This window comes from Brassica napus, chromosome A9, assembly GCF_020379485.1.
Source record: "Brassica napus cultivar Da-Ae chromosome A9, Da-Ae, whole genome shotgun sequence".
Classification (NCBI taxonomy): Eukaryota; Viridiplantae; Streptophyta; class Magnoliopsida; order Brassicales; family Brassicaceae; genus Brassica; species Brassica napus.
Window position 1 is genome coordinate 40,493,258 of NC_063442.1, and position 16,317 is coordinate 40,509,574.

Genomic DNA, 16,317 nt, shown 5'->3' on the forward strand with positions numbered 1-16,317 from the left:
GACAATGGGAGATTGAAGCATCTCCGGAGACAGTTTTTACCTGTTCTCAAAACTAATTGATTGGGCACTTCAACATTGATTTCGACTTCAGCGCCTTCTTTTGAATCCAGGTTAAATGGTTACAAGTAAAGTTTTTCTATGGATTTCTTATTTTCTTAGCCATTTTTTTCTTTTGTCATGTTTTAGTTATTTTCGCTTTTCATTTTACCTTCAAAATTTTCTCCGATTGTAATCATTTTAATTCATTAGATTTTTAATTTTTAATATAATCAGTTGTTAAAAAAAAATGGCAAAAGGACAATGGGTGAGACTACTCGTCTCTCATGAGCAAAATTCTCAGAAATCAATTTAATTTAAGGACATGAATACAAAGTTTCACAACTAATACACTCGACAACCCAATGAATATATAATAGATGTCTTCGCCCAATAGCATAAAAGTATAAAACATTAAAATCAAATAAGCTAAAATTATACATCAAATATATTACTGGTCAAAGTAAATATAAAATAGATGTTTAATGTTTGTTTGTGGTTTTGTGATACTTGTCTTTCACCCAACGGAAACCAATGGCAGAGCCTCTCTTCAGCTTCTTAAAACCAGAAGAAGCTAGAGATTTTGTCTTGTCTAGCCCTTGTCCTAGGTTCTCCTTGTACTTAGCCGTTTTCGAGGTAGACGGAGCTCCACCTCCTCCTCCGCTAACGGCACTGCCACCTATGCGGCCTCCTTTGGCAGAGTTGTCCCACTGGTCAGCCCACGATGTTCCGTTCATTATATATCCTATTTAAAAAAATATTTCAATCAGAAATGATTTTCTTTTTTGTATGTAATCAAACTGAAAATTTGATTTCAAGTTTGTTTTGTGATTGCATCTCGTTTTCTTTGACGTGTTTATATATACATACACACAACTCGTCATCTCTTACGTTAAAAGACCGTGTCTCTGTGGTCAAACCTTGTGTTCTTGAAGAACAAGACTTCTTTTGATTTGCTTCCTTTTTAATTTATTTCCTTTCTTTCTTTTTTTTGGTCAAAATTTTATTTCCTTTCTAACCGTCAACAAATTCTGGAACCTTAGCTGGAAGGTTTAACATTATTCTAATGTAAAGAATCTCTCGTGGAAACTACTAGTCTAACTCGTACATTTATTGTAGAATCATGTACGCGTTGAGGAAGCTTCTTCAAATTCTCCTAAAGCAAGACCCTCGATTGTCAATGATTTGACTTATCTAACATGAATTTACAAAATTCAGGAAATTTTGCTTTTTTCTTCTATGTTCAAGACGAAATGGCATCCAATTTCTTTCGATAGAGAGAGATCAACTGAAAAAAAAACAAGTGCGTCGAGGAAGCTAAACTACGACCAAAATTATATTTTTCCATTGGCCCATAAGTTGACAATGTGTTTATATATATGTTATCAATCTTACTACTTCAGCTAATTTCTCTAATCAACCTTTCTTTTTCCACATGGATCAATGCAATTTGATGATAGCGGGGACCTTCAAAGAGTACTTGTGAATCAAGGATCCTCATCACTCTGCTTCTGCTGCAATAATTTATTCTCTGAGAATGGTAAAAGCTATATGCCAACAAAGAAACAAGAAAAATGCTCAGAATTTTTGAGTATTTATCCCACAAAATTTTAAGACAATTTTATACAGAATGGTGATAACACCACATGGTCAGTTGACTAGAAACCAAAAATTATCCTTAACCAAACAATGGATATTTACTTAGTTTAGGTTTACTAACCTGACGAGCGACCTGTGCAACACTTCGAGATGACGGTATAAATCTAAGTAACCGTTGTCTTTCTCTTTAGTCTTTTGTCTCGTGTTTCTGCTCTCATCGTTTCTGCTACTGCTACCGCTTCCTTACGCTTTCTATTGAGTGTGAACTGGACACACAGTTTCTTGAAAGGCGACACAGACGTAGATAGCTCCAAATCATTCACTTTCTCTTCCTTCTTCCTTGCTTCGGTTTTGGATGATGTCAATGACTCCACTTCAGGAAAATCGCAGTTGGCAATGTTTTTGTCAATATTCAAAAAATAGCTAGACAATAATTACGTATTTTTAGAAGATTAGTATCTAGACGGGTGTGTAAGCACTACCTAGAGAACATTGGTCATTGTTGTCATATTGTCATGATCCACGCTTTTCTAAAACTCTAAATTAGGGAAAGTCGCGAACTCATCCAAATTGGCTAAAGCGAACACTAAAAGAAGAAAAGCCTCCTTTTTAAGTGGCTTTAAACCATTCTTTTAACTTCATCTTCGTATGCAACTAATAAAGTAATAGTGGCTTTCATTCCTGGCCAATACTTGTGCTTTTCCTTTTCTTTTTCCACGAGAAATATAATCTTTGATTAGTAACTAGGAGACTTATTTATATCGTTATTTATATAGTTTAATATGCATGTTATTGAACCCCATGCTTAAACTTGAATTGGATGATCATGACACCACGTTTTAAGTGAAACCACTAGAAAAGAAGTTAACTCTTTATCTAATTATATCTTTTAACAAAAATCTCTATATATTTTTCCTAATTTTTTTAGAATACTAATTGCCGGAAAAATCATTATAACAATTTACTAATCAGTAAAACAGAAAAAATGAGACAAAGATAATGAAAAGTACAAAATTGGTTTTCAAGAAAACCTTGTGTTACACCACATATAATTCTTCCATGCATCATTAGAGACTCCGACATTTTTTTGTTGAGAAAGAGTTAACGAGTCCAATCAGTGACGGACCTACTGAGGTCCAAGGAGGGTCAATTGACACCCTTAAAATAGTCAAATTAATAAATTTACACAGAATTTACAAAATAATCTGTAGAAGAAATGGTTATTTTGTACCCTTTGACACTCCATAAACCAGTACTGTTCAAGTCTCCATTGACAATTATATGATTTTTTATTTTAGAAAGTTATATATATGTGACACCGGTAAAATAAATCTCTGGATCTGCCACTGACTCCAAACATTTTGAAGTCTTATTAACAGGTAAGAATATAAAACCAATCAGTCAAAAAAAAAATATATAAAACCAACTTATCAACGTCGACTACGAGTAACGAGTACAATAATTCCTATGAAAATTGTATTCTATTATACGTTAACAAAAGGTTAAAAGCCAACACCTATTCAGCATCAACATTCTCCAAATTGTGGGAGTCCAGATCTTTCCTCGTTTTTTTTAAAGAATGTAGTAAAACTTCAGTTTGGATGCAGTTTTTTTTTATTTATAATTAAGGTATAGTTCAGAAATTTGGTCCTCAAGAAATATTTTAAATTCTTTAGTTAGTCGACAATCATAGTTAATTCGAACGTGTGAATCCATATATAACTGGGATAACTTGATCATATTTTGATCATTCCTCAAATCAGCATTACATACGGTGTTTTAAAAGACAACTTGTAACTTGTAAAAGAAAGTTAAACCTAAAGGGCAAAGGCAATTGATGGGCAAACAAGAAAATCATACATGTTAAATCATATGAAGCTATCATGTTCATCCATTGGCCGCATGACTTCATCAAAATATTTGATGCCACGGTTTGGAATATTCTTTTGATTATTTTTTTATATATATTCGTTTCATTCGTTCATCAATCATTTAATTCTGACCAAAAAATTGTTTTTTTTTAACTAACCATAACTAAAATGTTGCATAAAATTTTCAATATTCATCAGGACAATATTTCAATAAAAGCGTTGGAGGCTTTCGTTAGATTTTGAGACATGAGGATGAAATTAACACGAAGTAATCCTCTTAAGGATTTGAGTTTTTCAAGGCAACAAATCACACAAGCAAAAGTTAACTTAAAAGGATGGTTCTAAAGGTAATCAGCTTGAATGTAATTGTGAATGGAACTGATCAGTTGACCAGATTCTTCTAATACTAAACACTACATTACTATACTAAACAGTAAACACAACTCTTTTTGTTTCAAAATAACACATATCTTAAAAAATTTAATACATATTAATAAAAAGTATAAATGCATAAATTCCTTGTAATTATCTATATCTTAATCAATACAAATTAAAAAAATACGGTTAGTTTTTTTGAAGTTTACAATTAATTGTTTAAGAAATATATCAAAAGTTCAGAAGTATAGAATTTTTTTCTAAAAAATGAACGAGTACAAATCACAAACCAGGCACGTGTCTTATTACCGTAACTACAGAACTGAACACTGTAATAAAAAGAATTCGTTTCAGAGCTAAGCCACGTGTCATGTGGACGTTTATAAAAATAAACAGAAGAAAGAGCTCAGATCCACTCACTCTCCACCGTTCTAAGCGATTGAAAGGGTTAACAAAAATCCAAAACAGACGCAAGGGCATAACCGGAAAATCACTAAAATGGCCGCCGTCAGTAGCTCATCAGAAACCGGAGGCGGTGCCGCCGGGAAGGGAGAGATCATGTTGTTCGGAGTCAGAGTCGTCGTTGATCCGATGAGAAAGTGCGTGAGTCTAAACAATCTGTCTGACTACGACAAGTCTTCACCGGAGGAAGAGAACGAACCGGATGCGATAACCGCCGCAGGTTACGCCTCCGCCAATGACGCCGTCCAGATTACACCCTCCACCGTCGGGAATCGCGAGAGGAAACGAGGTACCTTTTCTCTGATGGTTGTTGTTTTAGCTATGGCATCGTTTTAATCTCTATGGCTTGTTGATGATTGTGTGTGGATGAAAACAGGAGTAGCGTGGACGGAGAGTGAGCACAAGAGGTTCTTGCTTGGTCTGCAGAGAGTAGGGAAAGGAGGTTGGAAAGGGATATCGAGAGACTTTGTCAAGACCAGGACGCCTACTCAAGTTGCTAGCCACGCTCAGAAGTACTTCCTCCGGAGAACCAATCTCAACCGTCGCCGACGAAGATCTAGCCTTTTCGATATCACAACCGAGACGGTAAAGCCATTCCTATAGGTTCTCTGTTTTTTTTTTTGAGAAAGAATTTGCTTTTTTTTTTTAGTATTTCTTCTTTAGGACTAAAAGATAAAAAATGAAGTGTCATATATTGGGAATAAATGTCTTAGGCTGTTCTAGAAAGTGGATAGATTCAAATAATTGAGTTTTACAAATATCATGCAAGTGTGTTACAGTTAGGCCTGATTTGTTTTTTACAGGTCATAGGAATGCACATGGAGCAAGATCATGCTCAGGAAAACTCATCACTGCCTGAAACTAACATCAGCTCTGGACATCAAGTTATGCAAGTTTTTCCGACAAGAACTGAGGAGAATGCACCACAGACATTTCATCCCAACGATTTATCCTCAAATCGTGTCCATCCGGTTCCAGTAACCTTCCAAGCAAATCCTGCTTTCAATCTAAACACAGATGCTGCTCCGGTTTCTCTCAACCTGTCTTTGTCCTTTAACCTCAACGAACCATCCAACTCGAGACGTTCGGCTTTCACGATGATGCCAAGCTTCAGCGATGGAGATAGCAATAGCAACACCATTAGAGTTGCTTAGACTTAAAAAGCAAGGTGAATCTTTAAGACCTTGCTTCTTTCTTTTGTTTCTCTGTTCTAGTAGTACATACTAGGTCTAAACCCTTAGTCTTGTTTTTGATGTTACTATGTCAAAAACTGTTATGTATTCTTGTCTGAAAAAGAATAATCAGGGGATAAAAAGAAACATGGACGAACTGTGTGTGTTTATTGTTTGTAAAAAACTCTGTCCTCTGTGTTTTGTTTTGTGGTAAGCTAAAACAAGTCGTGATTGTCATGTGCCCCATTCTCAATGGGGCCTTTTTTCTATATCTTATCTTTTGGGCATAAGCTAAAAATGTATGTATGTGGTTCGTCGCATTACTTTTAATGCCATAAATAATGTAATCCTGCCAGTTTCCTAGATGATATTTAGGTGTAAGTAATTACATAAGTACTTTTTAAATGGATGATTAGCGATAATCATTAAGACCCCCATTAATGGATACTATCTCTGAAAAATCCAAAACATAGAAGTCCATTCTTATCTGCGATTAACCGTTATTTCAGGTATTTTTTGGTCTTCAACCTTAATTCAAATCTTTTACAAATTCCAAAAATAGAATGAATAAATAAGAAAGGTCATAACATAACCTCTTTTTTGCTTTTTTCTTACGCCACCATTTCAAATCTTCATGTAACCCTTCTCTATCATCGATAATCAATGTCAAACCGTTCCTTCAAGAACTTCATAGAAGACGAGCTCGGAACATTCCCACACTTCTTAATCTACGCCATCCTCGAATGGATCATCATCATCCTCCTCTTCCTAGACGGCCTCCTCGCCTTCTCCTCAAACCAACTCTCCAAACTCTTCGACCTCAAAACCCCTTGCCTCCTCTGCACAAGACTCGACCACGTCCTCGTCCCAACGAACCCCGACTTCTACTACAACGACTCCATCTGCGACTCTCACAAGAAGAACGTCTCTTCCTTAGCTTACTGCCACGTCCACAAGAAACTCTCCGAGATCAAAAGAATGTGCGAAGGTTGTCTCCTCTCCTTCGCCACCGAGAAAGAAACTGATGTTGACACCTACAAGTCTCTTATCGGTATCTTGCATAAGGATCTCGAGCTTCTTATCGACGATGAGCATCAGAAGGCGTTTCCGGTTACAGGCTCGAAGCTTGATCTTAGAGCTAACAACAGGTTTCAAGAACAGCAGTGTTGTTCTTGTTGTGGAGAGTTGTTGAAGATAAAAACCGAAAAACAACCGAATAGTAATGGGAACAGATCTTTCTTTGCTGCTCCGAGTCCGTCTCCTAGAGTCTCATTCAACCAAAGAACTATGGATTTTTCCAACTTGCCTGAGGAAGAAGAAGCAGCTAACAACAAAGACACACTTGATAGAACGCCGAGTTTCGTAAGAGGAGGGAACAACAGATTCTTTTCTGACTCGGCTCAGAACAGTCCGCGATGGTCTGTTAGGTCCATGAAGAAGAGTTTGATCGATCAGACCGGTCCGGAAGCTGAAGTGTTGGACGGTGATTCGATACTTCATCATCTGAACAGGCAGGTTAGGCTGGACCGGAAGTCGCTGATGGATTTGTACATGGAGTTGGATGAAGAGAGGAGTGCTTCGGCTGTTGCGGCGAACAACGCGATGGCTATGATCACGAGGCTTCAGGCGGAGAAAGCCGCGGTTCAGATGGAGGCGTTGCAGTATCAGAGGATGATGGATGAGCAGGCGGAGTATGATCAGGAGGCTGTGCAGTCTTTGAGTGGTTTGTTGGTTAAGAGGGAAGAAGATATGAAGGAGCTTGAAGCTGAAGTTGAGGCTTACAGGTTGAGATATGGACTGTTGATGGGAGAAGAGGAAGAACAACCACAACAAGAAGACAGCAAAGGAGGAGAAGCAGAAGAGTTTCTTGATGAAGAAAACAATGAAACTAAACCGGATTGTTCTTTAAATAATGAAGAAGATTTGGTGCAAATGAAAGATTCAGGTGAGGAGGAGACTAAAGACAACAATGGTGGGATGATCATAGAGGAAGAGAAAGGTTAGAGATTCATTGGTTAGTTGTTTTCTTGTAAACAACTGTCTGAATCTTCTTTTGGTTTTGTTACAGAGAAGGGAAGCAGAAAAGATATGTTAGTGAAGGAGATCTCAGAGATAACAGAGAGACTACATGAGATTGAATCAAAAGGTGAATTGCTGCAGCATATTTCAGAAGTGTTAGATGTTAGTGAAGGAGAAGCAATTCTGTTACAGATATCTCAGAATCTCAATATGCTTCGTAGTTTCATTGAGATGCCATCAGAATCATGAATGTGAATTCTTACTTATTCTATCATACATCAGACGATACCAAAACAGCATCCTTGTATCTAATCTGTATGTAACACATACTAGAATTTTTTTTATTACAGAACAAGCAAAGTTTTTACCTGCCTTGTGTCATACGTCAAATTCAATCCTGACTTTGTTTTTTGAGAACTTGGTTGAATCTTTCTCATAATGTGTACTGAAACTTAAAAAACTTGAAGACTAGTAATTATTTCTTCCTAATTAAAAATTTATATATGAAAATGTCACTTTAACAAACCCATATAGACTTGTCCAGACCAAAAACTTATTAAATATAAACTAGTATTTAAGTTGAGAAAAAGACCAAAATAGCATTAAATCAAGTTTTTGTTCCCAAACTAGCACTCAAGGCCAAAAGTCACAAAAATAACACTCAAGGGGTGGGGTTTAGGGTTTAGAATTTAGGGTTTAGGGTTTAGAGTTTAGGTTTTAGGGTTTAGAGTTGAAAAGTGAGGTTTTGGGGATAATATTTCAAATTTTGAAAAATAAAAAAATTTAAATTTTTCAAAAGATAAAATGCTATTTTGGTCATTTTAGTTTTTGAGTGCTATTTTTGTGATATAAACTTAGAAATGTGCTATTTTGGAAATTTGCCCATTTAAGTTCTTACCAACTAATTTAATTATGAAAAATTCTTGAATTATCAACCACTCGTTTTCAACTGAGTACTAAAAATTATCTTTTATTCTTAAAGACAGAGCTTAAGTCATGAAGTCATTATGTATTTCATGATTAAGCCATGACACTTCTCTAATTAACCATTGACTTTGAAATATTCTGCAGATTCTTGTCTTTTCGATTGCTTCTTACGACAAAATCAATTAAAAAAAACTTTAGAAAACATAAGAAACTGAGTAAAATAGACTAAAACGTGGACAAGTCAAAATAGTTTTTTTTTCTCCAAAAACACACACCACTATATATACAAAAACAGAGGATACTCTGTTTCATCATTCTCAAAAGCCATGACTTCTCTCCCCATCTCCTTCCTTCTAACTCTCTGCCTCTTCGTGATCCCATCTCTCTCATCCGACTCTGACCCTTTACAAGACTTCTGCGTCGGCGACCTCAAAGCTTCTCCTTCCCTCAATGGCTTCCCTTGCAAGTCATCAGTCTCAGCTTCAGACTTCTTCTTCTCCGGCTTAGGCATTCCTCTAAACACCTCAAACCGTAACGGCGTAGCCGTGGCCCCCGCCAACGTCCTAACCTTTCCTGGTCTGAACACTTTAGGACTCTCTATGAACAACGTCGAGTTCGCTCCAGGCGGTGTGAACCCTCCTCACTCGCACCCTCGTGCAACAGAAGCAGGGGTTGTGATCGAAGGCTCTGTCTTTGTCGGGTTCTTGACCACGAACAACACTTTGTTCTCGAAGGTTATACATGCCGGAGAGATGTTTGTTGTCCCTAGAGGGTTGGTTCATTTCCAGTGGAACGTTGGTAAAGGGAAAGCACGTTTGATAACTTCTTTTAACAGCCAGCTTCCAGGATCGGCTGTTCTGCCTAGTACTCTGTTTGGTTCTATGCCTGAGATTCCAAACGCGGTTTTGACCAAAACGTTTAGGACTGATGATGCAGCTGTGAACAATCTCAAGTCCAAGTTTGCTGTTTGAGAGTCTTTTGCTTTTATGTTTTCTGAATTAAATGATATTTTTCTATTCTATTTTATTTAAATAATGGTGTACATTTATGTGTAATAAATAGTTAAGAAAAAATGTTTGTTGACCAAAAAATTTTAAACAAAAACATTAATAACATCTTTTATTTATATTTTCTGAGATTATATTTCTCAATTATATTTTATTGCAATAACCGTATACACTTGTGTGTAATAATATACTGAAACTAAATATTAATAAGTATATAAGATTTCTTGACCCAAAAAAACATTAATAAGATTATATTTCTCTTTTCTCTATTATAATCTTTCTTGTGAACATTTTCATTTGGTTGTGATTTGAGCTGCTACTTCGCAATTCCATGGATGAGCCTTTGAAAATGATTCGAAGAACTCATTCTCTAGCAAGTTGTTTAGTTCTTGATTAAACTATTACTGAAAAGCCTCTCTTAACAATCATAGAGATATTGTCAACATATGGTATTTAACTAATTTCTTAAATCAGCTATACAATAAACATTCTTAACAGCTAACTAATTCAATCATCAAAACCTGCTACATTGTCAACGCATGGTATTCAATAATACATTTAAATTTTGCAGTATTGGTTTGAGTCAAGTTGCAACTCCAACGTGAACCATAAGAACAGTGTTTTCATGTTCTGTTTATTACCCAAATAATATAAAGTTTATTTTGTTCCATACAATAAGTCAAGTCAGTTGTTTTCGAAGACTAAAACAAGCCGTTGTTATAAACATATACAGAGCGATCTTCTGTATTGTATGGATATGGGACAACGCTAAAAAGAGATTCACATCTTTTAGAGGATTTTACTCCATGGACCATAATAACGCCATTCAGAAAAGTCTCAAAGCTGCATCGTTTTACCAAAATCTAAGAGACCCTGAACGTGTTCATATGGTTAAATACAAAAGTTAATTGTACACTAATAATAATTCCATAACCAACAGCTTGTAGGAATCTCTGGTTCACCCTCTTCATTGTTTCCTTTTCAGGGTAAGAACAAAATGACTAACTAATCTACACAGAAGAGACCTCTCCACTTCACTTATCAGCCGTGTTTGCCTGATAACTTAAAAACTAGAAGGCATATATATATGCTTGAATGCAGATTACCGTTCAACTGAAGAGGTTTCTGCCAGAAATAACTCGTAAATATCTTGTTTACAGAGGGAGCTTTAAGACAGTCTCTATGTCTTTGATTATAAGTTGTCTGTCTTATCATCATCCTTCAAAGCTGTACTTGGACCATCATCAAAACCAGATACAGGAGCAAGCTCGTTTAAATCGAGGTAATGCCTTTTGCCTACTGCACCCTCAACTTCTTCTTGGTCTGTGCCGTTTGACTTGTTCACTTGATTATTATTCTCTGTGCCATTTGTTTTCTCTGCATTGTCATTGACTTCTCTAGTCTCTTCTTCTACTTCTTCATCAGGAGATTCTGATTCATGGTCATTTGCCTTTTCTTCCGAGTCCTCACTTCCCATTGTGAAGTTCCCATTCCCTGATTCATCGGAATGTTCATCTGGCTCAACCAATCGTTTCCGTTTAGCCACCCCTGTTACTTCTTTGTCTGATTCCGAGAACTCATATTGTTGGTAATCGATTCTTGTGGCTCTTTTACTACGTCTCAGACCTGTCCGGTAATCATTTGACCTTGATCTTGATCTTGACTTAGCTTCTCTCCGTGGCATTTTCTTACCTCTCCGGGGTTCATCGCTATCTTCTTCGCTGCTACTTTGAGAATCTTCATCATCCTCTTCTTCTTCTTCCTCTTCCTCGTACTCAGCATTGTCTTCATCCCATTTGTACTCTTCATCCCCGTTTTCCTCCTCTCCCTCAGAACCACTAGATATCTTCTTCCGTTTGCGCTTCCTAAGATACTCTTCATCATAAACTGCTTCCCCAACAATGTCATCATCGCTCTCGAATCCTGCATCATTGTCTGAAACAGTTTCAACAAAGTCCGTAGCTGAATACCTCTGGGGCCGTTGTCTGCGCCTGTTACTGTCAGGACATTGTACTCAGTAATAATTCAATTTCGCAAAGATCTGGAGGGAAAAATATAGGGGAGATGAAAATTACGCTGTCTCTTGCCTTTTGTCCATGGATTCATCTCTCTGCTCATCGAACTCATCAGAATCAGCAAAATCAGAAGATCCCGCAGATGCTGTATCGTTCACAGGTTCAGTAAGGTGGGCTGAACTTGTCGAACTGCCATTCGCAAGAGCGTCCAATCTGGCTGATTCTCTTCTGTGGAGAAAAGGTTCTTCTGGTGATGGATTTTTCTTCCTGAGATAGTGTTTTCAAAACAAGTGGAATGTAAGAGGCAATAGTCACCAAACAACATGCTAAAGGAAAACAATAGCAGAGATGCTTCAATAAAAGCGACACTCAAGACGTACTTTGTTATCTTGATAGCTTCATTTATCGACCTATCATAATCATCTGCAATAAATATTAAGCGTTTAGAAAAGCCCTTCAGCCGAGTAGAAATCAAGATGGATATTCATGAATTCCCAACAAGGTTATAACCTTACCAAAAGTGTATCTAACTGGCTTCCTGTCACGGAGAGAACGGCCAGCACCAAGACCGTCAACAACCAAATAGTTATCCAGGAGAAGAGCCTGTCTATGTTGCTTTTTCAACAATTTTTCTTTCCTCTGTCAGAGAATGAAAAAAAATAATAATATAAAAGGATGCAATTGATATGAATTATTCAGCCAATGTGAGTTGAGTAGTAACGTTGTATTCAACTGTAACCAAAGTGAAAACAGAAATGAAAAGGAAAAACAGAGAGCAAAGTGGAACCTTGTGTTCTTTTTCTATCTCAGGAAGCATATCTCTAGTTAACTTCTTCCCTAGAGAAATCTCAATTCTACTACTACTTGAATTCAGTTTCTCCTGCAAAACAAAGGCAGAGAGCATTTCAATCAACAGTAAAAACATAGAAAGTTATTCATCGAAATTGCTCGTAGTAGAGACTTACAGAAACATCTTGGAATTCATCAAAATTAGTGGCAACAGTTTCCCATTGATATGTTACGTTAGGAAGAATCTTGGAACCCTTCGTTCTGACCTTGACCACCTCTGCTTTCCTTATTTCCCGATATAAACGGTGACCAACTAAGGGATCATCCTCATACCTTCAAAAAAAAAAAGAAACAAACAGATGCTATCAGAAATATGCAAACAAGGGAGTCCCATTCATGTTTTTTGAAATTGCCACATACCAAAAATTAACTCCATGTGAATCACCCCCAACGCGATCTTTGCGAAAAGCTGACACATGAACACCAGTTTTTAGGGAATTGTCAATGTAGCTCCTGATATCCTCTTGCTGTGGAAATACACAAAACCCATGAAAACTGTAACAGTTATAACGAACTTGTTTTCAAGCCAATCATACGAACATTGATAACATAATGGAAGTTCCATTTCAACTGCAAGCAGATTGGCATAGAGCAGCAACAATACCTCAACACGAATATCACATAAAGCTTTCAAAATCACCACACGAATGGCTGGATCAAGGGATTTGTACACTTCAATCTCCCGCCTACAAGATTAACACGAGAAGCTCATACATGCTTCCTAACCAGTTACCATGAGATAAAGAGATTGATAACAACTAACCCTTGCGAGGCAATAATAGGAAGGTCCCCTTCTGCGACCTAAACAAGTAGGTGAAGGAGATATCAGAACATGATATAATGCAAAAAAATGTGTACTTGTAATATCAGATAAAAGATGTTTAGAAATCATTACCCAATGCCAGGAATCTCTAATTTTTCTGCACAGGACAGTGACCCAGGTATCACGTGTGAGGGCCGTTCTAGTTACAGGAGGAATGGCCTGCAAATAAAAAGAAAGAAAATTGGTAAACTGCTAAGCAGTGTGGACATTAATAGTAGAACAGATTATAACAGATTCCAAATCATCCACATCAATTATGCACAACAAATAAAAATCATGATATCATTCATGACAACGATCAAAGAATTCAATCAGGGAACTCTAAAATGACTCAAGAAAGCGTTTCAGAGAAAATTAGTGATCCTGAACTGGGTAGCACAAGCCTATAGGGAAGCTACCCAAAAACATTTAACAACTAGGCCTTTTAACAGAACGTGACCATTCAGGAAGCTAAGAAACGGATACAAATACGAGCTAAGAGCACCAAGAAGCTCTGTTCATGTCAACGAGGCAAACTCTCGGAAGTTTAACACTGCTAGAAAGCAAAGCAAATCAACAAGACTTAGGAAAGCATCAATAAGAAACACGAAGAGCATACTAAAAGAGTAGGAGAGAAGACAAGAATGGATAGGGAAAGCACCAAACCTTTAACAGAGGAATATGAATGTCACTTAAAGTATCGTTAGGATTCAGCAAAGCCGTCTCAAACTCCTCAGCTGAAAACTCCGCATTGATCTTCAAAAGCGGTCTAAAAACCTTCAAAAAAAGAGAGGAGAACTTGGGAGTGAGTGAGTGAGCTGGTAAGAACAAGACAATTAAAGAGAAGAGAGAGAGAGTGAGCTGACATGCAAGAAGTTGAGTACGGAAGCAAGTTCCCACATAGACCTAAGATTCCACCGCGGCATCTGCGAAGCCTCCGGTGGCGGGACAAGCGAAGTAACGATTTTGCTTTTGCCTGAACTTCCTCCTCCTCCAACGCATTGCCGCTGATGATTCTCATCTTCCTCTTCCTCTTCCTCCTCCTCATCATCATCATCTTCCTCCTCAACCTCTTCTTCCCTCCGTTTACACTCCTTCTTCAAAGGCCTGACCTTTCTCTCCGCCGCTTGCTGCTCCTGAAGCCGCTGCTGCGCCCTAACAGTGCAAGCGCGCGAAGGCCTCGTTCTCCTGAGCTCCGCCGGAATTTTGGTACCGGCGACCGGAGAAGCGTCGTCTTCGGCGGGAGAGCGGTGGTTCCCGGGGGAAGATCGGTCAGGGACGATATCGGAGGAGGAGCCCATCAGAGATGTAGAGATTGAAATTAGGGTTTTTTTTTAATTTGAAAAGTGGTGTTGATTTGAGGATTTTTTTTTAGGGCATTGTGAGGGAAAAAATCTAAATCGGTTAAACAGCGAGGAGGACGAAGAGGAAGAAGGTACGAAAGCGTCTTACTGGTGTTTGGATGTTAAACGTTGTCGTTTTGGGGTTCTTGTCTGGAGAGAAGAAGGAGGAGGAGAATATCTGAGGGAATTAAAAGATGGTAAATAAAAAGGAGATATTTGTCAAATAAGGTCTCTCTCTCTCTTTCAGTGATCAGAGAAAACGACTCAGGGAGTGAAACACAGGAGAAGAGGAGAGGAGAAATAGGGGTTAAACAGATCTAGGAGAAAAAGACTAAGATAGCACCAAACCAAGTTTTTGTTCACAAAGTACCACTCAAGGTTCAAAGTCACAAAAATAGGTTTCATTAAAGAGGTAAATATATACTTATACCCCTTGGGTTAATTAATCCAAACCTTAGGATTTAGAGTTAAAGGGGTGGGGTTTTGGAATTAGGGTTTAAAATTTTATAAAAAATAAATACTAAAATAAAAATAAAAATTTTAAAAACAGCTTCAAAAAGTATTTTAAAATTATAAAAAGAAAATTAAAAAAAAAAATAAAAAAAAATTTCAAAAAAAAATTCAAAAAAAAATTATAAAAATTTTGAATCTAAAAGATTATTTTTTTATTTTTATTTTATTTTTTATATTTATTTTTGTTTGTTTATTTATTTTAAACCAAGGGTATTAGGGATATTTTACCCTTTAATGAATGTCATTTTTGTGATTTTCTCCTTCTAGTACTATTTTTGTGACATAAACTTCAAAAGATACTATTATTGACAATTGCCCCAGATCTAGGGCTCTCTCTCTATCGATTTTTCTTTATCTATCGTTTTATATTAAACCAAAAAGTATATGCTATGAACATATCAGAACTTTAAAAGTTGTAAAATAATAATTATGAATAACATAATCTGAAAATTTTGTAAGTGATATAAAAGTGATGAGTATAGTAATTTAGTAAAAAAAACAAATTTATTTCTAAATTTAGTGAACTCAAGTTTAAAAGTAACTCTTGTTTTAAACTAATTTACTTAAATAACTAAAAACATTGATTTCGAAAATATAACTATATGCGGTATGTATATGATTAACGTGCCAGCTGCCAGCTGAAGTAGTAACCCATTAAAAGTCTACATGATTAAACATGTTAAGCAAAGGATCTCTTAATGTCAAGGATGTCATTAATGATCTTTTTTATTAGGTCCAAGCATATTATCTAAGATCCTGAGTCCTGACACAGTGACACTGGTTCTTACATTGATACTTCATTTATGTCACACTACCAAACTCAACATATACACTACTACCAAACTCCATATATACACTAAACTAACTTACCAAAAAGAAAGGAAAGAACCGTGATCGCCGTCATAGCAATGTACATCGTTCTCAAAATCTCCTCCTCCATCATCCGCCGTGGTTTACGCCGGAGAAAATGAAAAAGGGTTAACTCTTGGGGCAAATGTTTTTTTTCTTTCAATTTGAGCAAATCTATTTCTTTGTTTGCATCTATTATTGGGCTTTGAACCATTTAAATTTAGGGCTGATTTCTCAATTTATAGGCCCAATATGATAAAGGGAAGAGAGTGGAGCCACGTGGAGGCTCTAGGTTCGCTGTTTTGCACGCTGCGGCCACGTGATGGCACGTGCGGAGAGAGCATACGGAACGGGGGAGATTAATTAACGGCTTTTTAGCGAACGGAGACAAATGCATGAGACCAGCTAACGGAGAGGACGCTCTGACTCATTCAATCAATGAACGTCAGTTTTGTTTCTGTCGGTAATAATAACTCAA

The 16,317-nt window shown here is 36.9% G+C and overlaps 5 protein-coding genes across 7 annotated transcripts; 3 read left to right on the forward strand and 2 right to left on the reverse strand.

The window, feature by feature from the left end:
• Nucleotides 1–333: 333 nt before the first annotated feature.
• On the reverse strand, nucleotides 334–879 carry LOC106365345. The gene has a single exon (XM_013804792.3). The coding sequence runs from the start codon at nucleotides 771–773 to the stop codon at nucleotides 519–521; it is 255 nt and encodes an 84-aa protein (XP_013660246.2). The 5' UTR covers nucleotides 774–879; the 3' UTR covers nucleotides 334–518.
• A 3,399-nt stretch (nucleotides 880–4,278) lies between these two features.
• LOC106369082 (transcription factor MYB1R1-like) lies at nucleotides 4,279–5,883 on the forward strand. Its single transcript, XM_048741598.1, has 3 exons — nucleotides 4,279–4,632; nucleotides 4,720–4,928; nucleotides 5,147–5,883. The coding sequence occupies exons 1-3, from the start codon at nucleotides 4,380–4,382 to the stop codon at nucleotides 5,495–5,497; spliced, it is 813 nt and encodes a 270-aa protein (XP_048597555.1). The 5' UTR covers nucleotides 4,279–4,379; the 3' UTR covers nucleotides 5,498–5,883.
• Nucleotides 5,884–6,055: 172 nt separating this feature from the next.
• LOC106369081 (probable myosin-binding protein 5) lies at nucleotides 6,056–7,828 on the forward strand. The gene is made up of 2 exons (XM_013809183.3): nucleotides 6,056–7,514; nucleotides 7,584–7,828. The coding sequence occupies exons 1-2, from the start codon at nucleotides 6,179–6,181 to the stop codon at nucleotides 7,781–7,783; spliced, it is 1,536 nt and encodes a 511-aa protein (XP_013664637.2). The 5' UTR covers nucleotides 6,056–6,178; the 3' UTR covers nucleotides 7,784–7,828.
• Nucleotides 7,829–8,407: 579 nt separating this feature from the next.
• Nucleotides 8,408–9,564, forward strand: LOC106351984 (germin-like protein subfamily T member 2). Its single transcript, XM_013791683.3, has one exon. It carries the CDS (start codon nucleotides 8,788–8,790, stop codon nucleotides 9,430–9,432), a length of 645 nt encoding a protein of 214 aa, XP_013647137.1. The 5' UTR covers nucleotides 8,408–8,787; the 3' UTR covers nucleotides 9,433–9,564.
• A 664-nt stretch (nucleotides 9,565–10,228) lies between these two features.
• LOC106369079 (DDT domain-containing protein DDR4-like) lies at nucleotides 10,229–14,788 on the reverse strand. 3 transcript variants are annotated; one of them, XM_048741599.1, is made up of 12 exons: nucleotides 14,001–14,788; nucleotides 13,801–13,911; nucleotides 13,228–13,314; nucleotides 13,096–13,133; nucleotides 12,937–13,018; nucleotides 12,693–12,799; nucleotides 12,449–12,605; nucleotides 12,271–12,363; nucleotides 11,999–12,122; nucleotides 11,864–11,906; nucleotides 11,556–11,750; nucleotides 10,229–11,459 (listed from the first exon to the last, which is right to left on the reverse strand). In XM_048741599.1, exons 1-12 carry the CDS (start codon nucleotides 14,433–14,435, stop codon nucleotides 10,661–10,663), a joined length of 2,271 nt encoding a protein of 756 aa, XP_048597556.1. In that variant the 5' UTR covers nucleotides 14,436–14,788; the 3' UTR covers nucleotides 10,229–10,660. The 3 variants fall into 3 exon arrangements, with proteins under 3 accessions (XP_048597556.1, XP_013664635.1, XP_013664633.1); XM_013809181.3 differs by having other exon boundaries at nucleotides 10,229–11,465; nucleotides 14,001–14,787; XM_013809179.3 differs by having other exon boundaries at nucleotides 10,302–11,465; nucleotides 11,544–11,750; nucleotides 14,001–14,780.
• Nucleotides 14,789–16,317: the final 1,529 nt, after the last annotated feature.

Excerpts from the sequence above, each read along its gene's own strand:
- LOC106365345 (XM_013804792.3), bottom strand. The coding sequence starts at position 773 with ATGAACGGAACATCGTGGGCTGACCAGTGGGACAACTCTGCCAAAGGA.
- LOC106369082 (XM_048741598.1), top strand. The coding sequence starts at position 4,380 with ATGGCCGCCGTCAGTAGCTCATCAGAAACCGGAGGCGGTGCCGCCGGG. Across the intron at positions 4,633-4,719 it reads GAATCGCGAGAGGAAACGAG|GAGTAGCGTGGACGGAGAGT; the intron begins GTACCTTTTCTC and ends GGATGAAAACAG. Across the intron at positions 4,929-5,146 it reads TCGATATCACAACCGAGACG|GTCATAGGAATGCACATGGA; the intron begins GTAAAGCCATTC and ends TGTTTTTTACAG.
- LOC106369081 (XM_013809183.3), top strand. The coding sequence starts at position 6,179 with ATGTCAAACCGTTCCTTCAAGAACTTCATAGAAGACGAGCTCGGAACA. Across the intron at positions 7,515-7,583 it reads GATCATAGAGGAAGAGAAAG|AGAAGGGAAGCAGAAAAGAT; the intron begins GTTAGAGATTCA and ends GTTTTGTTACAG.
- LOC106351984 (XM_013791683.3), top strand. The coding sequence starts at position 8,788 with ATGACTTCTCTCCCCATCTCCTTCCTTCTAACTCTCTGCCTCTTCGTG.
- LOC106369079 (XM_013809179.3), bottom strand. The coding sequence starts at position 14,435 with ATGGGCTCCTCCTCCGATATCGTCCCTGACCGATCTTCCCCCGGGAAC. Across the intron at positions 12,800-12,936 it reads TATGTGATATTCGTGTTGAG|CAAGAGGATATCAGGAGCTA; the intron begins GTATTGTTGCTG and ends GTATTTCCACAG. Across the intron at positions 11,907-11,998 it reads GCCAGTTAGATACACTTTTG|ATGATTATGATAGGTCGATA; the intron begins GTAAGGTTATAA and ends TATTTATTGCAG.